Source organism: Ipomoea nil, unplaced genomic scaffold, assembly GCF_001879475.1.
Source record: "Ipomoea nil cultivar Tokyo-kokei standard unplaced genomic scaffold, Asagao_1.1 scaffold2921, whole genome shotgun sequence".
Classification (NCBI taxonomy): Eukaryota; Viridiplantae; Streptophyta; class Magnoliopsida; order Solanales; family Convolvulaceae; genus Ipomoea; species Ipomoea nil.
In genome coordinates this window covers 892492-917476 of record NW_017619349.1, presented here as the reverse complement: position 1 = coordinate 917476, position 24985 = coordinate 892492, and the positions used below count along the sequence as shown (strand labels likewise).

Genomic DNA, 24985 nt, shown 5'->3' with positions numbered 1-24985 from the left:
GCACAACCACCCATTTTAAGCAAATGGGCAGCTTTCGATAGACTTAGATATGTCATTTACCAATGAAAATAGGAATGTGCAAACTTCAGTAAATTTTTGATTAACCGATCGAATCAATAAAATTCGGTTAACTATTTTTTAATTGAACTTTTTCAATTCGGTTAATGGTTAAAAGTTTTTAAAAATTATGGTTAACGGTTAATTATGTTCGAAACTTCGGTTAATCGAATTAACCGAACGGTTAACCGAAATTTTAAATAAATAAATATATAATTTAATATGTGAAATCCCTATAAATTTATAATGTTGTTATGATATTGTTTTTGTATATTTTCTTATGAATTTATTATTATATGTATTATTTTAATTAGATTTATTATTATAGGTATTATTTTTAGAATTTAAAATTTTAGTTTAAAAGAGTTCGGTTAATCGACTGATTAACCGAAAAAAACTTCAATTTGGTTAATTCGGTAATACAAAATTTGGTTCAGTTAACGGTTAAAGTTTTAAAAACTTCGATTAAAACGATTCGATTAACTGATTGACCACTCCTACTAATGAACGTAAGCAAATTAAAGGCACATGCCCAAGACCACCCATCATTAGGAACACAAAACACAAAGGATCTGAGGGTGGTCCTCTAGCCGAAGAAGAGCCCTAACCCAGGGGAAAGATCAATCAATTAAGCAACCAAAATAAAAAGAAAACTCTTTTTTCTTGGATCCAGTTAACAAGAGCTAATAAGAGACCATTATGTAGCACCCGAGCCACTTTGCTATGCATTTTCAAGGTTAGCTACGTTGTTCTAGACATTTTCTGCATTAGTACATAGTTTCTCAAAGTTTGTAGAAGTTTTCGGAACCATATACATAGCACTAAGAGGTCTAGAGATCTATAGAATCTTCTAAAACCTTATGAAACCTTTAGGATTACATAGAATTTTAAGGAGGGTTCTAGAGATAGAATTATAATTGTAGGATCAAGTCGATCTCTACCCTTCATTGAGGAGGTAAAATAAGTATAAATATCCCTCATCAGAGCTCATTTTGTAACAATCTAACAATTCGAGAATCCACGTTATGAATAAAACTTACTAATTCTTTTATCAAACTTTCTTGCGAAATCAAGAGTAGTAAGGTCGCACGAGTTGTCGTTATCGAGTCTCCAAGGGTGAGTTCGTGACAATTAACCCTACAATGACAAAACAATAATTGGAAACCATGATAGAACAATTATTAGTTCTACAATGACAAAACAATAATTGAAAACAATGTTAGAAATAGATTTAGCGGGTGAGAGTCCTCTATGCTATATAATTCAAATTCTTTGTAAACTGGTCTTATATATAGAGTGGTGCTTATTTACTATCCAAATCAATGCCGGACAAAGGTTACTCAAAAATATTTCGTCCTCATTTTCCAACTCAAATGAGTGTACTTTTAGAATCAATTCTCATTAACTCATCGTCTGTTGTTTTCGGTGAATAATATATATCGATATCTTCGTCTCACTACGAAGAACCCGAATCTACTTAGACTCAACCTAAAGAACATATATAGTTTAGAGAAAAACAACATCACTTTGAAAAAAATTAACACACTTTCTTCGACTACAATATAAGTTAATAATATAAAGACAAATTTCTTATTATTAGCATAAAATTTGATAAAAAAAAAAACAAATTGATATAAATAACATTATCCTATATATAACATATATTGAATCCTCACTAATACATTAATTAAGCATCATATCCTATAATGTTTACTTGTGTGGTTGATATCATAAAGGTTACTTCAAGAATATATTCTGTATATCAATTAAAAAATAGAAAATCTTTTCTATTTCAATTTAGTGTTTTTTTTTTAATTTTTTTAATTTTTTTTATTTATCATGATTAACTAGTATAAAAGGGTGTATGCCAAATTAAAGTTTCCAAACTTGTTTCTTTTGAGCTCACAATTTTGTTGAGAGAAATGGGTGCCAATCATTCCTCCTCATCATCATCAACTTGGCCAGAATCATATGGATCAACAACAAAGAAGCCTCTTGTTATTGCCTTCCATTCTTCTATGAATTGGAGGATTCATTTTGATGCCTCAAAGCAAACAAAGCAACTGGTAACTAACAATATATATCTCCACATTTCCTTTAATTTATTTTTCTAGTCACAATAAATGGTCATGCCTAGCTTAGCTAGCTTGGGAAGGAGGAACCAAAATAATTTCTTTTGAGGCGGCTTATAGCATGAAAAAATTAATGAATTTTATATATAGGTCAGGTTGGATCGATATATAAATATAATTAAGTTCGTTGGAGAAAAATCGTGTTTTTAGTTTTTCAATTATGTAACTCTAGTTATTTTAGTCATTGTCTTGTAACTAGCTACCCCTTTGCCAAAAAGTTACAAATTTTGGTCTATTGAACTACAGAATTGTGAATTTTGATTGTGATTTGACTCATATTTTACGTTTGATTAGCAAGTGTTGAGCATATAATATATAAAAACATAAGTGATCGTGCAATTCAACCATCAATTTAGATTTATAGTTAAAATGGAACACATATTTAAAGTATAATTGTGTGTGTGTGTGTGTTTTAAAAAATATAAAATTCATATATGAATGCATTTTTTTAAAATAGAGGTTTTGGTTTCTTAGCTCAAGAGACGAAAACCACAATTATTATTATTATTTTTTTAAGTTAGAGATATATTTTGTAATAATTGAAAGATAGAAACATAAATGAATGACTAATTTAAAAACCTCCAATATAATTATTTTCACCTTGACAAATTGAGGTTTTACCATTAAACTGGCTTAAAAGAAATAGGAGTTGTTTGGTAAACAGTTGTTAGTTGATTATGTTAGTGGGTTTGATTCGTTGATAGCATTAGCTGGGTGTAGAAATATATTTGGTAAATTAGTTGTTAGCTGATAGATTATATGCAAAATGACTTTCTCAAAAAGCTGATCGAAAAAACTAATTTGACCAGCTTTTTGAAATTTGACATTTTGAAACAATAAGCTGTTACAAAAATCTAATTAATCAAACACTTATATTGGTTATTTAACCAAATCAAACAGCTAAAAATGGTCAAATAAGTCAAAATTAACTGATAAACTAACTATGTTATCAAATGGGGCTTGGTTTACATTATTTTTGTATGTACTTACTGGTTTAGAAATTTGGATGGCAGATGGTAATCGACTTCACAGCTACATGGTGTGGACCTTGCAAGTACATGGAGCCTATCGTCCACGAGTTTGCTGCTCAATACAGTGACGTTGAATTTGTTAAGATCGATGTCGATGAATTGGGGGTACGTTTTATTTTTAAGATCAAGCGCATATCACTATACCAAAAGCTATAACTAGTAGCGAACGTACAATTTTATTCTCTGATTTAGTGATTTTATATTGTCATCACATTATCGAGAGACAGGTGTTGGACTTGTCCCTTCACTGACACTCTGTCCAACAATTCCCTAGTCACAAATTGTTGGACTAGGCCCTTCATTAGCCTCCCGGGCCCGACATGGTTTATATGTGGACATAATTGTACATCTCACTTTATTAAATGATAAGTTTGATGATATTGAGAATTGTATTTACTATGAATAGGATGTGGCTCAAGACTTTGGGGTAGAGTCAATGCCAACGTTTGTGTTGGTGAAGAAAGGCAAAGTGGTGGAAAAGATTATTGGGGCAGATAGGGAACAACTCCAGAAGAAAATCCAGAAGCATAGATACTAATTAATTAAGGACATATATGTATGGAGATGCATGTTACGTTAAAGGGGCTCATAACTCATAATTTGCCAAACATTATTCAATTGTGTGTTTTAATTTTGTTGAAGAAATAATAATATTTAGGTCAAACAAAATGGTAATGTAATATTAGGCTGGAGCCTAGAGGAGCTGAAATAGTCTCTTGATCTCTAATAATGATCACTTCTTTTTATTTCTTGTCTTTCATAGGCAGTATTCTAAACGTCGGCTTAGGCGGCTGCCTAGGCGCTATTAGGCCGATTCGATTTCAGTTCTAGGCGACTAACCGACTAATCAGCAGACTAGGCACCTTAGGTGTCGACTCGGTTGAGTTGAGCGTCTAACCTGGTCGAGTCGGGCACTTAACTCGACTGATTCGGTGCCTAACTCGGGCGAGTGATTTTTTTGTCTACTCGGCTATTTCTCTTCAATATTTTTCAGTTATATACTCAACTAACCAACCATCTAACATATGCAGTTAACTAGTTTGGGGGATTATAACGATCTAACAATTTCTAGCCCTAAATGAGAAAAGTGGAGACGATATACATGGATTTCAAAAAACCAAATGAATATGTTTCATATATATATATATATATATATATATATATATATATATATATATATATATATATGATCTACACTTGATTATTCAACAACGTAACAAAATGTTCACACTCGGAAAAATACATTTCATCTCTCACCAAAACTACAATACATTAAAATTTACAGGTTCAACAAGCAACACGATGATTAAATATAGTATCAGCAACAGTAGCAAGCTAAATAGGAGCCTCTTACTACACTAAAGAGTAATGAAATTTCTTAAGGAATCCTTCATACTATGTTCCTAGTATGCACAATTATCTTCTCTATCGTAAATGTCATGTATTTACATTCCCCTTCCCCTATTTGTGTTAGCAATAACCCGAGCTAAAGCCTTTTGGCTTATTCAACTGGTCTACCCAGTACCCTCCTCAGTTCAGATTTCTGATCTGAACTAAGCCGCGAAGGGAATTTGATCTCAAATTTGATCCTTAAATTTCCTTTCTTACCTGGTTCTTTTGATATCGGCATTCCTTCGTTTGGGATTACTTGCTCATTCCCTGGCTTGATGACGTCGGTTACTGGTATTGTTAGCTCTCTACCATCCAATGTTGTCAGGCTGATTGTACTCCCTGTAAGAGCATCGAGTAAGGAAATTTTTTTATGAACAACAAGATCATTGCCATCCCTTCTGAACACGGGATGAGGTTTTTCCTCTACAACGAAAACAAGGTCTCCTGGGGCAGCACCGGGTTCATAATCCCCTTTCTCAGGAAAAGTAATCTTAGTGCCCTTCTTCCAACCAGGTTTAATATGTATTGCCAACACCTCCTCAACAGTCACAGGCTTACTACAATCACAATTTGCACAATAACCCATAAACCACAAGAAAATGATACAGTACAATTAAGACTTGGTCAATCAGATACATGAAAATATTTGCTTTTGTTGTAACTTATTACTATTGGGTGGAAGCAGGGTAGGACTCGAACCCGTCTCTTATACCACTTATTAGAATCAAGCATTTACTGCCAAAAACCATAGCTAATAGAGAAGGTGTAACTTTATTATTTCTTTATACCGCTACACATTTTCGACAGCCAAGGTGCTCGACTTGGCCCTTTACCGGCCTCCGCCAAACAATCCCTCTAGCCCCATAGTGCTGGACTTGGTCCTTACCGGCCTTTGCCCAACACTTATAAGAAAAATTTCTCTATATTATTTCCTTTTGTTTCTCCTTAAGATACATATCATCACCCAACTAGCAGCACTATTGTTGCAATGAAGAGATTGTCTACCACTCTATGCTAGTAGAAAATAACTATTCAATCTGTCCCTCCAAAACAGTTCCATTTCCTAATTTTTGACTTCTCCTAAAATTATAAATTTGATCACTTTTTATAAGTCAATTTACAACCATACTACTAAAGATAGATGAAAATGAATATCATATTGAAGGGTAGCCAATAATGCTTCAAAGCAAATTTTAGTAGGTAGGGCAAGTGTGCAACACTTTTCAAACTCTTAATTCCACAAGTTTTCAACTTGCTATAACCAAACCTTTTGTCTTTTTGTAAGATTCTGTCTACTTTTTCACAATTAAGAAAATGCTACCAGTCCCAAATCATTTATCCCAACTTATAAATTAGCTAATCCCATCTTATAGTTAAATCCCATAATTTTAGCTAAAATTTAATCTAAAAGATTTGAAACAAATAGAAACTCGTAAGAAGAGATCAGAGAATATCCCCAGACAAATTTACTGCTCTCCTGGCCTCTCCATATATATTTTTTGGCATGATTAATCATGTACTTACCTTTTTATTTCTAATAATTAAACTCAGATTGATACATAAACAGATATATAGATACTTTTTTAGGCAATTAATGTTAGATATTGTATATATACGTAATACGTGTGTGTATAGACTAGTTTCACTGTTTCAGTAATGAAATAAATTTATGCACATAGATAAGTTACATACCCCGTGTCATCGAGAACGATCCTTGAAATCTGCATCTTCCTCTTGGATCCTTTATACAGCTCCTCCAAGCTACATGGCAGCATGTTTTCCACCGGCGCCGCCTTCCGCGGCGTTCCTCTGTCTCCACCGGCAACAACAGGACTGTCCTTAAATCCTCCCTTCGATAGACCGAAAAACTCGGCGAATATGTCATCGGCGTCGCGCCATTTATACCTAAAGCTATTCCCTCCGGCGCCACCACAAGTCGGCGACGCCTGATCGAATTGGCCGGACTTGAGCGCCTCCTCGCCGTACAAATCATAGATCTGGCGCTTGTGAGCGTTGCTGAGCACGTCATAGGCCTCGGATATCTGCTTGAACTTGGCCTCCGCCTCCTTCTTGTTCTCCCCGTTCTTATCCGGATGCCACTTCATCGCCAGCCGCTTGTACGATCTCTTCAAATCTTCATCGGTCGCGTTCTTCGACACTTTCAGTATGTTATAGTAATCAACACCCATTTTCCCTTCCCAGTTCTGACGATCCAATACTCAAAGCGATCAAACACAATTTGCCTTCGTCACTTCGTGGCTATATGAATCGGAAAAAAATGGAATTCGAGAAGGTTCTAGATGGGCTTATCAAGATGGAGGATGGCGGGAGAAATTCCGGTGAGTAAACCGGACGTCAACGCGAATGGCGGATGTTACGGCTAAGAAACGCGGAAGGGTGGAGATTTTTTATTTTGGAAGAAATTATGATAACGGGTAGGTGAGGCAATGATTACGACGGTTCACTTCCTCGACAATATTGGTGTTCCATTATAGGAGCTTAGAGCATCCACATTAGTTAATTCGCATTGAGATTTGAGAAAATGGCACTTTTTCCCCTTGTGTTATATACTTATAGCACTTTTTCCCCCTATATTATTTAAGTGGCAATTTTCCCCCCTGATATATTAAATGGACATATTTACCCTTAAAATAAATATTTCCTTTATTTTACTTCTCCAACAAATTATAACCACAATTTGAAAAAATAAAATACATTAATTGTTGAATTTAGAATACTTTAAAAATAAAAAAATAAAATTTTAAAATAATGTTTGAACCAACAGTTCAAATTGGATCCGAAATTGTGAAACAACGATTCAAAATAAAAACCAAATCGCGATTATATATACTTATATGTGAGAGTCAATATAAATGCGAAAAAAACATACACTATTTGCAAATATTATAATTCTAATTTTAAGCTATTGCTAGTAGTTGTTCCGATTTGAACCTCTGGTTCACGGTTCAGAATCTATTTTTTTCCACTTCACAATTTTAATAAACGGAAACCCAAATATTGGGTTATGTTATGAATCATAACCGATTTTTTTTTTATTTGATTGCTATAGTGTTCGGTTCAGTTCGAACCGAACCGTGGCCATCCCTACGTATAAACAATAATTTGTTGAACAAGAGAAATAAATAAAATATGTATTTAAGGGTAAAAATGTCTATTTAATATTATCAGGGGGAAAAACCGCCACTTTTATAATAATTGAGGGGGCAAATGTGGATGCATGAATAACTCAGGGGGAAAAAGTGCTATAAACATATAACATAGGGGAAAAAAGTGTCATTTTCCCTTGAGATTTTTAAGAAGTTTTTATAAGTATGATTAGGAAAGAAAAAATAGGAGGAGAGAGAGAAAAAAAATACTCCTTTGGGTACATTTTGTTTATCTGGTTCGGTTAATAATGCTTGACTGAATTCATAATATTAAGTTTATTTTTAGTATATAAAATTTATATATTTAGAAACTACATTAAAAGTACTACGGAGTACTAAACATTAAAAATTAAATTTAAAAATAATTAAAAATTATTAAAAAAAATAAGCAAGGAAGAAAGAGTTGAATTGACCAATAAATAATAAACAAGACAGGTAAAATGGAAAAGAGGGAGTAGTAAAAATAATTTTGAAAAAAAAAATAGTGTCAAGCGTGTTGTTAGTGCGCCTGCGCCTGACGCACCCAGCTGGGCACCATTGTGACAGTCACGCGAGACTGTCACAATGCTTATTTTTTTGGTGGGTCCCACTTTTCTCCTATTCTTCCCAACCCTTACATATGAACACTCCCCTCTCTCTCCTACATTATCCGTCCTATTTGGCATCTACTTTTTTGACATTATTCCCCAAATCTCTTTTGATAATGTTACTCTTAGTTTAGTTGGTTAGTCGTCTAATTTAAAGGTCATGATAAGAAGTAACAGTGTAAAGATTCGAATCGCATTAAAAAAATTACAGAAAAAGGTTCAACGATATTGGATGGTCAAAATTCTTTGTGTACATATAAATATTAGGATATGACCAATGATTTAATTGCCCCACTTATAATTTATCTTGCAATGGTTTTAGGGGTGAGATTTTGTGGACTTAAAAAAAATTATTGTCAAAAATTGTTGTTCGTACAAATTTAGCTTAATGGTTTAGTAATCTGATTTGACCATGTTTGTTGAGTCGTTGAGTCATCGTAATTTACATTCTTTTAAATATTTTGTCAAGTGTGTTGAGACTCTTGGAGTTGGAGATTAACATAAGAAGGAAAAAAATGGTGGTGGAAGAATCGAATGGAGCTGTGAGGGATGATTGGTGACGGGGCTGTGACTTTGGAAGAATGAGAACGTGGTGGCGGGTAAAGTAGTGGGGAACAAAGTATCTTGTGCGGTAACAGAATTCGTTTTGGCGTCTGTGAGGGACAATATAGCGACTGGGCGGCGGATACTAAACGACATCGTTCGAAATAAGAATTTGATTATTAACTTAGAGTCGGTTTAAATTCGAATTTGAGCCGTTTTCAAAAAAAAAAAAAAAAAAAAAAAAGAATTTGAGCCCGTGACGCCATCTCCGGTCTGGCAGTCTTCTTCTCAGTCAGCAGCTTCGCCGTCGTCCATTACTCCTCTCCTCAGGTTCGAACCTCAAATAACACCTCCTTAACCCTAATTTTGTGAATCCCTAAATATTGTATAAAGTTTTCTTATTAGATACGGAGTATATCAAAATTATTTTTATGAGATTTATTTATAATATATTAATATATTAATTTCGTAATTGTGATTATAAATTGTGAATTGTTAATGGTTTATTGTGATTATAAATTGCGAATTGGGTAATTGTGAATTGTTAATGGTTTATTGCGATTGTGAATTGGTGAATTATAGGGTAAAGTTTTTGCTCTTTGTCCTCATTACAGCTTCAAACTCTAGAAATCAAGGGGTTGCAATTTGCACTTTTTTTTTTTTCTTTTTTTGGTAAATTTAGTTCAATTTCCAGTATTCTAATTTTAGTTCTTTATTTCGAGTAAGTTGAAAAATCTGTTCTTTATGCTTTCTGTACCATAGTCAGGTTCATTTTTCAGCCGATAACGCTCAATTTCTTAAGCTGTTCTTTAAGGAAAATCTTAATCTGTTTTTAGTGAAAAATCTGTTCTTTATGCTTTCTTTGATGATAGTACTCAATTTATTTTCTTCACCTACTAAAACTAAGGAGAATTATCCTTGAGCTCAATTATTTCACTTATTCATGTTAATAGATGCAGTCCTATCATCTCTGATTCTGCAATAGATTAATTGATCAATGTAAGTTGTTAGTTTAATTGATCAATGTAATTAATGTGTGTTTTATTTGAACCATGTGTATTAGAATGGTTTGATTTTTAAGTATCTTATTTACTTTTCGACACCACTGAACGAAAGTCCTATGATCGCTTTTATCTTTCAAATGAGTAATAACTAATAATGCATAGTAGGCGTTGGATGGAAGATTGTCAAATTCTTCCTTCTCTTTTAAAAAAATTGTATTTTTCATTGATTAGTATCTGATGCTGCTAAACTTAAAACTAAACTTACAGGTTTTCAGTGAAAAGTGAATAAAAATTGGGCATTTTCGAATGGGGGAGGGTGATGCTAAAGGGGCTGACAAGAGAACAGTTTTTGTGACCGTTGGAACTACTTGTTTTGATGCTCTAGTTAATGCTGTCGACACTGCTGAAGTTAGGAAAGAGTTGTTCAAGAAAGGCTATACTGATATTATTGTTCAAATGGGTCGTGGAACCTATGTTCCCACAAAGGTAAATCTGAAATTTGGTTTTGTTATTATCTTTTCATTGTTTTTAGTTTCTCTGTGAAAGTTGAATGCTTAGATATCCCTTTAAATTTTCAGTCTGCTTTAGAAAATGGATCCCCGGCACTGGACTATTTCACTTTCTCATCGACCATAGCCGAATATCTGAAATCTGCTTCTCTTGTTATTAGCCATGCAGGTTAGTCATGATTCAATACATCTCTATTTTCATTTATCTAATTGATGATGATGATGATGATGATGATGATGATGATGTTCTTATGGTTTATTTTCCCCTTGCATTATTGTCTTCCTTTAGGGTTTATTTTCTCGCTTTTTCCCTATCATTTGGGTGTTTCTCATGCCCGCAGTTTAGACTTCTAGTGCGAAAACAATCATCAAATGAATCCATTATTTTCTTTCACCTCAGTTATAATTCAGCCTTTTTTTCCAGAAAAGGTAGGATATGATGTCAGTTTGAGAACTTCTGTAGTTTCATCAAAAGAATTTATCAGACCACGAGGTTCCCTGAGCCGGCCCTAACTGTAGGAGGCACCTTTAAGCCCGTACCACGTTCGCACCTGGCTAGCCCAATTAAGGGGCAAAGTGCTGGGCAGTTGGTTTTTCTATACGAGAGGGGATTCGAATTCCCGACCTCTTTGGACAAGAGTGCACGACCACTCACGCCAACCAAATTTATCAGACCATGAGGTGTCCTACGCATGTCCTAACTGTAGGAGGCACCTTTAAGCCCGTACCATACTCAGACTAATCCCCATTCCTACGCATGCCCTAACTGTAGGAGGCACCTTTAAGCCCGTACCATACTCAGACTAATCTCCATTTGCACCGGGCTGCCCCAATTAAGGGGGCAAAGTGCTGGCGAGATTGGTTTTTCCATACGAGAGAGGGTTCGAACTCCCAACCTCTCTTATAGGATGAGAGTGCACGGTCACTCACGCCAACCAAGCTGGTTAGAATTTATCTTTAAATGTAAAGAAAATACACAATCAAACTTGATTGTGCTGCAGGTTCAGGAAGCATATTTGAGACATTGCGATTGGGCAAACCACTGATCGTGGTAGTCAATGAAGATTTAATGGACAATCATCAAAGCGAGCTAGCAGAAGAACTTGCGGATAGAAAGCATTTGTTTTGTGCACGTCCCCAGACACTCTATCAAACCATCGCGGGCATGGACTTGGAGTCTGTCGTTCCATATCAACCCGGTGACGCTAAGCCCGTAGCTAAACTCATTAATAGGCATCTTGGTTTCCCGGAGGAATGATTTGATGATGGTTCAAAGATTATCTGAGAGTCAAAAGACATCTTTAAACTTCTAATGTTGAGCAGAGTGTACTAAACTGGGAAGTTTTTACAATGTCATTCTTCCCAAAAAGGAAACAACTATGTTTAGGCATAGTTATAACTTGCACTTTGCCAATAAAATAGAGTAGGATGGTACAATAGTTCCAAATAGGGTTGCAGTAAAACACATAGAAAATTCTTGCTAAATTATATGCAAGTCTTGTTCTTGTTGTAGTAAAAATTGTGTTTGTATTCTCGATAACTAATAATTACGGTATTAAATTGATAGTTTTGAAACTTGTGGACTGCAATTAACAACACCCCAATAGTCAAAAGTGAAATTTTCTCTACTTCCGAGGACAAATGTAATAATATTATATTTTTTCATCAAAAATATTATATTTTCCCTTATAAAAAGGAAAATTCAATACTTATAAGGAAAAATATAATACTTTTGACAAAAAAAAATAATACTTTTACATCAAAATGTAAAAGTATTACATTTTTCCTTCAAAAGTATTATATTTCTCATATAAGTAATAAGCATTTTATTCATGATTTAGTATTACATTTCATCTTGACCCGATCCATCTCACGGACAAGGACCCATGAGACGGTTTGACACAAGTTTTTGTTGTTTAAGAAATATGTTTTAAAAAATACCCTGGTTGGAAAAAAAAAACTCATATAAATTGACTAATTTCACAATAATTTATTTAATAAGAAGTGAATAAAAATACACAAATAATGTACTTTTAGTATATTAAAAATGTACATTGTATTCAGAAAAATTACATTATTTAAGTACTGAAAATATATTATTTTGTATAATGTGCATTCAATACACGAATAATGTATTTTTAGTATATTAAAAATGTACTTTTTATTATGATTAACATGTGGGTCATTTTCTACACAATAATTTACCAAGAAAATTTAAGATTGGAGTGGAGTAGGATTTTTGTAAAAAAGACAACTATTTAGGTATATATATTGCCGGGTATGAAAATGGTAAATTACATTGAAATTCTAGGATTCAATTGATATTGTTGTTTAACTAATACAGAGCAAACAGGACTCTGTGGCCCAATGGATAAGGCGCTGGTCTACGGAACCAGAGATTCTGGGTTCGATCCCCAGCAGAGTCGTTTTACAAATTAAAGTCTTAACCCTTTCGTCATCTTCTTCTGGATAAAATCAAGAATTAATCAACGTTTTGCGACTATAATGGATTTGCGGTCCAATTAATTTCACGACAATGACAATTAAGTCAATAATATGTTAATTACTCCATGTGAAAGGGAGATTGCAAAAGTCTTAGATTCCACACCACAATAAATAGGTTATTTAAAATTTGGTGTTTTTGTCATGCTGCCTTTTGGACATATATAGTTATATTAAATTATTTATTGACTATTTCCTAGTCTAACTAAAGTGACGTTGTAGATGCAATCCAATAGTTAATTACTTAAAAAATTAAATAGTCTTTATACTAACTGGTGCAATAATATATTTTTTCGACACATGGAACAAATACTATTTATAAGTCTTTTTAAATGCTATTTTTCTCAACTCAATATGTATACATTTTGAAATGTAATAGGTATATAATATTGATTTCTCATTCACGCATTATTTATTCTGAACGTATAATATATCACATTCATCCTCTCAACTAAGAAAAAAAAAAGTAAAAAAATTTTACTCCGTACTATATCTATATCTATGTTTCACTCTTTATCTATCACCTTTGAAGGTCTATATACAAAACTTCATAGATAACCACACTCTAAATAAAACCAAAAGAATCAAAGAACATAATGGGTATCTTCTAATCCTCATGCCAGTTGCTTTATAATGGCGTTCTTGCTGTTGCAAAGTCTCCCGCCACTGAAAACACCAAAACAAGAAGCTAATTAATTAGAGAAAACCATAAAGATAACAACAATCAACACTAATTGTGCTTGAGAGATGTCAATATCATCATATCCAACTTAGGGTAACTTCTACAATGGCATATGATATACAATGCTGTAAAAATCGGCCTAGACAGGCGACTAGGCGCCCAACTCGATCGAGCCACAAAGCTAGAAGCTTTGGATGACGGGCAACGGCAACTCGACGACGCACATGCCTGTGGATTATGTAGGAAGCGAATAGGCGCCCCTGGACGACACCAAACTAGGGCTTAGTGCCTTCTGCGACCTTGATGATATAATGCCCTAGCTTAAGAGGGTATCGGGGGAACTACGCAAAGCTAGAAGCTTTGGATGACGGGCAACGACAACTCGACGATGCTTAGGCCTGTGGACTATGTAGGAAGCGAATAGGCGCCCTTGGACGCCAAACTGGGGTTTAGCGCCTTCTGCAACCTTGATGATATAATGCTCTAGCTTAAGAGGGGATCGGGGGAACTATGACACTATGACAAAACATTGTACAACCTTATAAAATTTTCACGATGTCATGTTTTAGGACCTGAATTTGTGTAACACATGAGAATGAATGCACTATAGTATGATATTCATGGAAGATTGCAAACAAGAACTGACCTCTAGAAGAGGATGGGACAACGACAACAGCCATATCTGCATTGTTTGGAGGAAGATCCAACCGAAGGGGATAAAGCTTCCCATTCAACACGCTTCGTGTGCAAACGATAACGCCCTCGAGCCCCGTCTCTTCCTCCAACCTCTTCTTCAACTCCTCCACTCCGTTCCCCTTAAATGGCATGCAACGCTCCTCCGCTCCATCAAGCCCCCCATAGTCGTCAGCAACCCGATAAAAAATCAACCTCCCATCCCCAACCATTCTAGCTACATTATCCAAAGAATCCCCAGACTGCAAAATTTAAAACAAGAAACAGCAAAAATCAGTGCCAATTTTCCAACAATCCCAGCAAAAACCTCTTGGATGGCCTTCCAACTATGAGCAGTTTGCAAAATGGGATGAAAAGGTAGTAAAAGTATGAACTGAAAAGGAATAGGGTGCAAAACGGGAATGTTTCCTTATACCGGATACCGCCACATTTTCGTGAGACAAGTGCTGGACTTGGCCCTTTTAGGCCTCCGCCTAACGATCCCCCCAACACCTATCAACTATGCACTATGCCAAAAAACTATAGCACATAGCAAAGACGCAACTTTATTTTTTTATACTGCATTTTCGAGAAGCAGGATTTTGGACTTGGCCTTTTAGGCCTTTGTCTAACAATTTTCTAGCCACCGACCTCTCTACTCAACAATTTCCCAATGCCTATTAGCTTTTAAGTGCACAACGATTATCACTACACAGTGTTGCAAAAATCACGCCTAGGCGGTTGGCCTCCTAGGCACTCTAGGCGGTCCCAGGCGCCTAGCGATTTTTTCAACATTGTCACTACACCAAAAACTATAACTCATAGCGAATGTGTAACTTTATTTTCTTTATATCGAAAGAGAAGGTGGTAGACTTGGCCCTTTAACCTCTGCCCAACTAAACTTGGCCCTTTATCGGTCTCCGCTCAACAAGAAAGAACATAAAATGGGACTGTACCTCTTGGCCGGAAAAGCTCTGAGATTTAGATGAAGCTGTTGACGGCGAATTCGATTCCGAAGCAAATGAATCGGAGTGAGTGACGATAGGAGGCGGGGGTTTAGGAACAGGAGATTGAACAAGAATATCGACAACATGAACATCCCAGAGAATCCATTCCTGCGTCGTCGTCCGATGAGGGATATCGTGCGTAACAGAGTTCCTCCACGGCGGCAAGCCTCCGTTGGCCCTCAAGAACTGCCCATACCTGATTACAGTAAACTCCAAAATTACCAAAACATCGATCGAAATCGATATAACACTATTGGAAATTATGGAATTTCCGAACATTTGAAATTACAGTTGAAAGCCTTGTTCCGACCACTTTTGGTATTCAGACAAACCTTTGTTGCTATTTCAGACCACCTTTTGCTTTCGACTTGATTTAAGATCAAGTTCAGGTGGTCGGAAATTCAATAATTTCCAGTAGTGTAATCAGAGTTCAATTTCGACGGCGTACCTTGTTCTGAGCTTCACCTGATTCCCATCCCTAACCGGCTCCCACTCGACGGAGGAATCAAGGCGGCGGGGCAAAGTTTGCAGCACTTTCCGGCCGGTCATGCCGAGCAGAAACGGCTGGTTGGAAGCCGTCAAGTACTTGCCGTAACAGCTCTTAAGGCGGACGGCGTTGTCGGTGTTCTCCGGGAACTCCACCGTCCACCGCGCGCTCTTGGCGTTGCCGTTACGGTCTTGGGTCACCGACTCTTCGTCTTCCTCGGCGGTCAAGTACTTGTCGTGGTGGCTCCTCAACCGCACCGTCTTAGCTCGGTGGAACATCTCCATGGCTGGGAGATTGAACGAAGGGGTAGTCTGTAGATTATTATAAGGTATATTACAAGCACAAAATGTTAGGAAATTTTGAGGTTTTGAAGAAAAAAATTGGATTAGATGAGACTATGATGTTTTGTTTTTCTATTTCTAGTTAACATGAAGAAAGAGAGAGATGCGTAATGTATAAATAGACGTCTGTTGGACCAAATTTTGAACAAATTTTCTAATTCGGTATATTCGGCACGCTTCTGGTGGCTCAATATAGCTGTTTACCATATAGACAATGTAGTATCACGTGTCATTCTTATCACTATTTTTTTTTTTTCTAGATCACGAGATCTTCTCACGGATCTTTATCTGAAAGTTGATTAGACAGTTAACTTGATAACCTGAAAAGTTTCAAGTTGGATTCATCATAGCAGTTGTTTATTGGCTTTTTTAATTTAAGTGACTTGTTTACCATTTTGACCCAGTTTAGTAAATGGTTGTTAGCTGTTAGTTGATTGTGTCAATTAGAGGATATAACTAGTTGATAACATTAGCTTATAATAGAAAAGTGTTTGGTAAATTAGCTGATAATTGTTTGATATAATTTCTTTTCTTTAAAAAGTTAATTGAAAGAGTTGATTTGAGCAACTTTTAAAATTTTACTCTGTGACATTTTGGAGTTATAAAAAGTTAATTAATCAAACACGATTTTTTTTAACCAAGTCAAACAATTAATAGTGGTCAAATAAGTCAAAATTGACTAGCTAACTATTTACCAAACAGGGCCTTTATGATTCTTTATCGACTATAGTCAAAAGACAAGTTTCAATGCAGTTAATTTCAATTTTAATCTCTAACCAATTTTCTTTAATTTTAAATAATTATAAAAAAAAAAAGTTATTAGTGAAAGAATAAAATTAGAATTAACTTAAGTTACATATAAACGTGTACAACGTGATATGTTTAAACCTACGTGTTATCTCATCCATGTCGTCCCATGAATATTTGATGATCGATTTGTTTTATATAATTGAAATATGTTAAATTAGTGCAAGAATGGGGCAATGGGAAGTGATAAGATTTTCAAGTTTCAACTACCAACGTGAGAAGTTTGGTTGCCAAATTAAATGTTGTTTGGTCAAAAGAAAGAACACAAATAGGACTATTCAAGGCAAGAGGTTTCTGTGTATTTTCTTCGGAGAATTCCAACTTTCAAGTTTCAACTACTGTGGGTTCAACTTAGAAAGTTAAAAGTCGTCCTTGCAACTTGCTAGAACCAATCATTATTGTTCACAAGACTATATAGATCATATTATCAAATAATGTACATTTAATATATAAATAATGTATTTTTATTAGGGAAAATGGCACTTTTTTCCCGTTTGTTATATACTTATAGCACTTTTTCCCCATAAATTATTTAAGTGGCAGTTTTTTCCCCTGATATATTAAATGGACATATTTACCCTTAAAATATATATTTCATTTATTTTTCTTCTCCAACAAATTATAACCACGATTTGAAAAAATAAAATACATTAAGTGTTGAATTTAGAATATTTTAAAAGTAAAAAAAAATAAAATTTTAAAATAAAGTTTGAACCAACCGTTCAAATTGGATCCAAAATTGTGAACCGACGGTTCAAAATAAAACTCAAACCGCGATTATATATACTTATATGTGAGAGTCAATATAGATGCAAAAAAAAAACATACACTATTTGCAAATATTATAATTCTAATTTAAGCTATTGCTAATAGTTATTCCGATTTGAACCTCCAGTTCACGGTTCAGGATCCATTTTTTTCCAGTTCACGATTTTAATAAACGGAAACCCAAATATTGGGTTATGTTATGAATCATAACCGAAATTTTTTAATTTGATTGCTATAGTGTTTGGTTTAGTTCGAACCGAACCGTGGTCATCCTTACGTATAAGCAATAATTTGTTGAAGAAGAGAAATAAATAAAATATTTGTTTTAAGGGTAGAAATGTCCATTTAATATTATCAGGGGGAAAAACCGCCACTTTTATAATAATTGAGGGGGCAAATGTGAATGCATGAATAACTCAGGGGGAAAAAGTGCTATAAGCATATAACTCAGGGGGAAAAAGTGTCATTTTCCCTTTTTATTATATTAAAAATTTATATTATATTTAAAAAAAATACATTATATAATGTGCATTCAGTACACAAATAATATACTTTTAATATATTAAAAATATATTATTTGTTATGAATCACATGATCACATAGCATTGTGTGAACTATGATCCAGACAATAATTTGTCTACAAGAACATGGTAAACAATTTCTTCTTGGGTCCATTGGGGGGTTTTTTAGGGCCGCCAAATTTTAAATATTAATATTACAAATTAGAGTGGCTCCTGAATGGGACTATTTTAATTGGACAGAGTATTCTATGGATCGTGGTCTATATTACCATGTAAATTATGAAAATAAATATTTATTTTAATATACAACTAATAGGACTAGATGTCTAGGTTTGGAACCAAAACAATTAAACAAACCATCTAAAAATTTAGTTATGTCTCTCGTTGGCACGCCTGACTGAAATGTTAATACCTAATAAACTAATTAACTGAAATTAAAATGTTTGGTAAAATTAATTGTTGAATTACCTGATAAGTATAAAAACATAAAAAGATAAATTAAGATATTAAGATTTTGATTAATAACAGGTAAATAGTATCATTTTTATAAATTAATAAAGATTAAAAAATTAAGACCTTATTTTAACACACTATTTGAGATAACGTTTCAAAATAAACTATTATTTTAAACTCTCATATTTTATCAAAGAGATTTTATAACTTATTTATAGTTTAAATTAAATGATAAATTCTAAAATAAGTTATATTAAATATAGTCTATATTTCCTAAGACCAACGACCATGATCTATGGTTTAGAACCATCATGAACAATTTAATATTAATGAAACTAAACTATAAAAAAAAAATTTGACAAAATTAAATGGTATAATAATAAATTAAAAGAAACTCCCTAATGCATACGGCAGAATTCCTTTGTCAACTTTCATTTTTTTGGTATGATTTCACACCAAACCAACGTTAAGATTAAGAGCAACTCCCTAATGCATGTTGGAAAATTCATTTAATCATACCGTTTGTTCGGTGTGAGATCATCTCTCAAGTGAAATTTTGTGAATGTAAAAATTTTTTTTTTAGCTAATTCTATTTTTTGTCATAGATTTACAGATAATATTTTATTTTTAATCTTTTTTTTGTGACATTCCCTGTTGATTTTAGTATTATTGTGACACGATCATTTTTTTCTTTCATTGACAAACTTGTTTAAATGACGTTAAATATGAGGACATTTCAATCTATTCAATTCTAAGTGTAAATTCCTTTTTTCTTTTTAGTTCTAGTCTAGACTTATATGTGTCATTCAACTGCCGCCTCAGAGGCTCAGGTTGCAGAGACACGTATTGCAATCGAAGAAGACATGTGACTTTAGCCATAAAGTAGTGATTTTTTCAAAAATAAAAATAAAATATAACAAGTCAACCCACTTTGTATTTAAAAAAATAATAACAAAATGTCCTCTTATTTAACATTATTTAAACAAGTTTCTTGACGGAAAACTAAAAATGATCATGCCACAATAATATTAGGACCAACAATGATGTTTAAAAAAAAAAAAAAAGAGACTAAAAATAGAATAACACCTATAAATTTAGAACAAAAACTTAAATTAACTCTTTTTTTTAATAGAAATGTAATAATTTTTCACTAATACTTAAAAAATACTTTTCAATAAAAATATAATAGTTGTTATTTTATAGAAAAGTATTACATATTTAATATTAATATTTGTTTCACGAATGGTTAATTGGTGAGAGTCCAAATCTTGAAGCAAAGTGGTTAGAAAGTGTGGTTCCTTTATGCATATCCATACACTTTTTTTCCCTAGCCTTACTTGTTTCCTAATCGGAGAGTGATTCCTCATGAATCATGGGCATCATCTAAAGTGAATGAAGTAATTCCTTGTAGGCAATTCCTATTTGCCAAAAAAGTTGTGAACTCCAAAATGGCAAGCAAAGTTCTCAACCTTTTATACAATTTTTAAGTTTTAATTTATTTCTTTGATACAAGTGGACCCTTTTTCAATTATGGGCATGCTTATGCCAATTTGTCCCTAGCACCAATAGTTATGTTGTGCAACCGATGGTGCACACGGTTACAAAACGACGTCGTTTTGACTAAAAACGCGCGTCCCATTTAAAAAAAAATCAGTTTCGATTCCCCTCAACATCATTATTGTGGATATATAGTTATGAATTTGTGAATATATAGTTATGAATTTATGGATATTTAGTTCATTCATTGTGGATATTTAGTTCATTCATTGTGGATATTTACAGGGCGTTTGGTTGGAGGGATTTTAAATTCCCTTCCCACTTAATTCCCACATAATTCCAAATGCCATTAAATTCCGTAGTTTGGTTGGAGGGAATTGCAATTCCATGGAATTGCAATTCCCCCATTTTCATGGAATTAAAATCCCATGTCCCTCCTTAGGATTTTAATTCCTGGGAAAAAAAGATAGTGATGAGTCCAAATTACCTCTTCATTTTTTAACCTAAAATTAATGTCTAACAATAATAATGGACATTTTTGACTTTATACTACTTATTCCCTTTCAATTCCCATGTATACAAAACATTGGAATTGAAATTCCCAGTAATTCTATTCCTGTCAACCAAACACTGGAATTTAAATTCACACTTTATTCTCAGTAATTCAACTCCCATGGAATTACAATTCCTTTCCCACATAATTCCCCCCTCCAACCAAACGCCATGTTAGTTCATTTATTCTGGATGTTGTGTTATTCATTCACTGTGGATATATAGTTATAAATTTGTGGATATATAATTCAAATTATGCACAAAAAATACTATTGCCAAAAATCGAACCTGAATTTTTTTTTTTAAATGGGACACACGTTTTTAGTCAAAACGACGTCGTTTTTGCAACCGTGTGCACCATACATGGTGCACACGGTTGCACAACATAATTTGCGCCCTGGCACTACTTGCACTAATGTGAGACAAGTCTCTTCCCAAATTTAAGACAATAAAAAAGATTTTTTTTGAGATTCTCAAAAAAAATAATCTACAATAAAATGTTGTAACTAATCTATTAATTAGTTAGACTATACTAGAGACTTCTACAATTACGACTCCCTACTAGTCACTTTTGGCATATTATCTTGTTATTTTTTTTTTTTGAAAGTATTATCTTGTTATTTGATATATATATATATATATATATATATATATATATATATTCCTTATTAACGGGTGAGGCCAGCCAATTTTCCAGTAAATCATGAAAATGAATAATTTTTTATTTTTAATTCGGAAGGGATTAATAGAGTATGGTAATTGCAAAAACATTTTCCTAATTAGTTAAATAAATGGAGCAAAATATTATTTAAACCCAAAATTAATGAATTTTCCATTTAAGGTACCCTTACTTAGGGTGTGTTTGGAAACCCGGAAAATGACTTCTGGAAGTCATTTTCCGGGTTTTGGTGTTTGGTTACATTGGAAAATGACTGGTCAAAGGAAAATGGGGTGGAAGTCAATGGAAAAGGAAGGCAATTTTATGGAAAATGACTTCCCCTTTTTTTTGGGGGAAGTCATTTTCCAACTTTTACACCAACATCATCAACACCATACCACCACCACCACCACTACCAACATACCACTGTCGCCGCCATCTCCACCATACCACCGCCACCACCACCACCATACCACCGTTGTCACACCACCACCATCACACCACCGCCGCCGCCACCACTACCACCATACCACCGCAACCACCGTCGCCACCACTACCGTCGCCGCCACTACCACCATACCACCGCAACCACCGTCGCCACCACTACCGTCGCCGCCACTACCACCATACCACCGCAACCACCGTCGCCGCCATCACCACCATACCACCGCCCCCACCACCACCATACCATCGCACCCACCGCCGCCGCCACCACCACCATACCACCGCAACCACCGTCGCCGCCACCACTACCGTCATACCACCGCCGCCGCCACCACCACCATACCACCGCCGCCACCACCACACCACCGCCACCGCCACCACCGCCACCACCACTACCATACCACCGGAACCACCGCCGCCGCCACCACCACCATACCACCGCAACCACCGTCGCCGCCACCACTACCGTCATACCACCACCGCCGCCGCCACCACCATACCGCCGCCACCACCACCACACCATCGCCGCCACCGCCACCACCACCATACCACCGCCACCACCACCACACCACCGCCGCCACCGCCACCACCACCACCATACCACCGCAACCACCACCACCACTACCACCACCATACCACCGCAACCACCGTCGCCGCCACCACTACCACCATACCACCGCCGCCGCCGCCACCACCATACCACCGTCGCCGCCACCACCACCACCACCACACCATCGTCATACTACCACCACCATCACACCACCACCAATTATTATTATTATTATTATTATTATTATTATTATTATTATTATATAACGAATAACACCACTACCACTACACCACCACCACCACCACCATAATATTTTTGATATATTATTAGTTTTTTTTTTTTTTTTTGTTGAAAAACTTAGCTATTTTTTATTATATTTAAAATTAATATTATATTATTATATATTATTATACATGTTGTAATATTCTAAATAAAATAATTAAAATGTTTAATTATACAATTCTACTCATTTTCCAGAAAATGAACCAAACACACAAAAACAGTTTTCCAGAATGCAACCAAACACCGGAAAGGAAAATGTTTTCCGGAAAATGACTCATTTTCCAGAAAACATTTTCCAGAAGTCATTTTCCTGGTTTCCAAACGGACCCTTAGATGGTACTAACTATTTCCTTGTTTGGTAAACGACAGATTCGTTAAAATTTTTGTGGACCAGTCATTTTTTACATTTTGACTTAGTCTCAACAGTTTGAGGCAACACCAAATCGCTGAAACTCTAAACACTACTAATAACAATGTTTGGGGTTTGACATTTTGGTAAAAGAAATGTATTTCTACAAAACAACCTCATTTTAGGACCTCAACTGCTAAAACGCAAACGTCCTTATATGTTTTTTCACACCTCAATCGCTAAAACACAAATAGCTAGTTTTACCAAATATTTTTCTTTTTATAAATCACTAACATAATTCGATAGTCAAACCTATTAATACTAATTCGTTATCCGCTATTCGCTAATTATGATTGGCAAACAAGGCCAATAAATTAACCATCCATCACTAAATACTTTATAATTTGATAACATAATGATACTTTTCATAAAAAAGGTCTTAAAATTCGAGTCTCATCCGAATAAAGGGTTGACACCCTCCATCTAGATTGAACTTCTTTTGTACCCGTGAGTGCACTTAGACTTTTACCAACCAAACGACCCAAACACTTACACCCATCAATATTGTGGCATTGACTTTAATATTTCCCAATAAACCCCCAACAGTATACCCATAATGAACCTTTATGATAAAAAAAAAGAAAAAAAATACAAGTCAAATAAGAAACGCACCTTAAAAATTCTTGGAGAAAAACTTGACCGCATAGACACCGGTGAACCCATATCCAAGCTGGAAAGTTCGTCGGAGAGTGATGAAAAACTTGAAACTAGCGTCAAATAATCCGACAATTGTTCATCTTCCGGCACCTCGACAGCCTCCACATCCCATAAAATCCAGTTGTGCGTTGAAGCCGTGGTAGGGTTATCGTGCGTTATGGAGTTCCTCCACGGCGGCGTGCCGCCGTTACCCCTCAAATAGGTCCCGCCGTAAGCTCTCAATTTTATCTAACCGGATTAATTAAATTAGATATTAGTGTTAAAGCATCTAAGAGTTAATACTTAATTTAGTCATCAACTATAATTGTTTTATTAAATCAAACTCTAAATTATTTTTTGTGCTTAATTAGACCATCCAAGACTAAATTAAAAAAAATTGTTATAATTGATGATTATTTGAGTAAAATTTATATAGTCAAATACTAATTTGATTAAAACTATTATACTCAATTTGATATCAGAGACAGACCCAAGCTTACCTGAAACCCATCCTTAATGGGCTGCCACTCAATCCGCAAATCCTTCATGTTTGCCGGCGCCGTTAGGAGCACCTTGTTTCCGGTCATGCCGAGGAGAAACGCCTCGTCGGAAGCCGTCAAGTAGCGGCCATGGCAGCTCTTGAGGCGAACCACGTGGCTGTTGCCCTCCACGAGCTCGACGTGCCACCGGGCGTTCCGTGACGCGCCGCCTCTTCTGCTCTGCCGGGTGTGCTCTTGATCGTTGTCCGCCACCAAGTACTTCTCTAGGTGGCTCTTCAATCTAACCACCTTGGCTTTCTGAAACATCTCCATGGCTATTCTTGTGAGCAAATAATTGAATTTGGAATTAAATATAGATAGATGAGGGGATTGGATTTGTTGCTTAATATGAAAGAGAGAGAGAAAGGCGATGAAAGAAAAGATTGGATTTGTTTGTTTTAATTTGTTGCTTGGGGAAGTAAACAACAAGAAAAACATTATGAGAATATTAAACAGCGTTTTGTTTATGTAGACTTCCTCGTTTCACACTTTAAAAAAAGAAATTTTGCAAATGTTTTTTTTTTTTTTTTTTGAGAATATAAATTTTGCAATTGTTATATCGTGCGCCCTAAAAATTCTCTGTTTCGTATGTATATAATTGTATAACAGAATACACATAAATTTTTAACATAATACACATAATCTTAACATAATATATTTTTTTTTGAAAGTATCTTAACATAATATATAATACCTCATAAACTCTTAATTTAATACACATAAACTCTCAGGGCGCACAATGCATTGTGCACCCTG

The 24985-nt window shown here is 34.9% G+C and overlaps 4 protein-coding genes and 1 non-coding gene across 6 annotated transcripts; 3 read left to right on the top strand and 2 right to left on the bottom strand.

Moving 5' to 3' along the window:
* Positions 1–1944: 1944 nt before the first annotated feature.
* On the top strand, positions 1945–3977 carry LOC109160969 (thioredoxin H2-like). The gene is made up of 4 exons (XM_019309247.1): positions 1945–2123; positions 3203–3325; positions 3627–3762; positions 3806–3977. Exons 1-3 carry the CDS (start codon positions 1980–1982, stop codon positions 3756–3758), a joined length of 399 nt encoding a protein of 132 aa, XP_019164792.1. The 5' UTR covers positions 1945–1979; the 3' UTR covers positions 3759–3762; positions 3806–3977.
* Positions 3978–4434: 457 nt separating this feature from the next.
* On the bottom strand, positions 4435–7054 carry LOC109160966 (dnaJ homolog subfamily B member 1-like). Its single transcript, XM_019309243.1, has 2 exons — positions 6305–7054; positions 4435–5169 (listed from the first exon to the last, which is right to left on the bottom strand). Exons 1-2 carry the CDS (start codon positions 6799–6801, stop codon positions 4722–4724), a joined length of 945 nt encoding a protein of 314 aa, XP_019164788.1. The 5' UTR covers positions 6802–7054; the 3' UTR covers positions 4435–4721.
* A 2055-nt stretch (positions 7055–9109) lies between these two features.
* Positions 9110–12340, top strand: LOC109160968 (UDP-N-acetylglucosamine transferase subunit ALG13 homolog). 2 transcript variants are annotated; one of them, XM_019309245.1, is made up of 5 exons: positions 9110–9240; positions 10183–10399; positions 10492–10591; positions 11424–11698; positions 12304–12340. In XM_019309245.1, the coding sequence occupies exons 2-4, from the start codon at positions 10220–10222 to the stop codon at positions 11678–11680; spliced, it is 537 nt and encodes a 178-aa protein (XP_019164790.1). In that variant the 5' UTR covers positions 9110–9240; positions 10183–10219; the 3' UTR covers positions 11681–11698; positions 12304–12340. The 2 variants fall into 2 exon arrangements, with proteins under 2 accessions (XP_019164790.1, XP_019164791.1); XM_019309246.1 differs by lacking the exon at positions 12304–12340 and having other exon boundaries at positions 9110–9239; positions 10181–10399; positions 11424–11997.
* A 435-nt stretch (positions 12341–12775) lies between these two features.
* TRNAR-ACG lies at positions 12776–12848 on the top strand. Its single transcript has one exon. It is a non-coding gene; the product is annotated as a tRNA-Arg (tRNA).
* A 465-nt stretch (positions 12849–13313) lies between these two features.
* LOC109161126 lies at positions 13314–24661 on the bottom strand. Its single transcript, XM_019309478.1, has 6 exons — positions 24191–24661; positions 23667–23939; positions 15734–16083; positions 15235–15481; positions 14253–14541; positions 13314–13590 (listed from the first exon to the last, which is right to left on the bottom strand). Exons 1-6 carry the CDS (start codon positions 24500–24502, stop codon positions 13553–13555), a joined length of 1509 nt encoding a protein of 502 aa, XP_019165023.1. The 5' UTR covers positions 24503–24661; the 3' UTR covers positions 13314–13552.
* Positions 24662–24985: the final 324 nt, after the last annotated feature.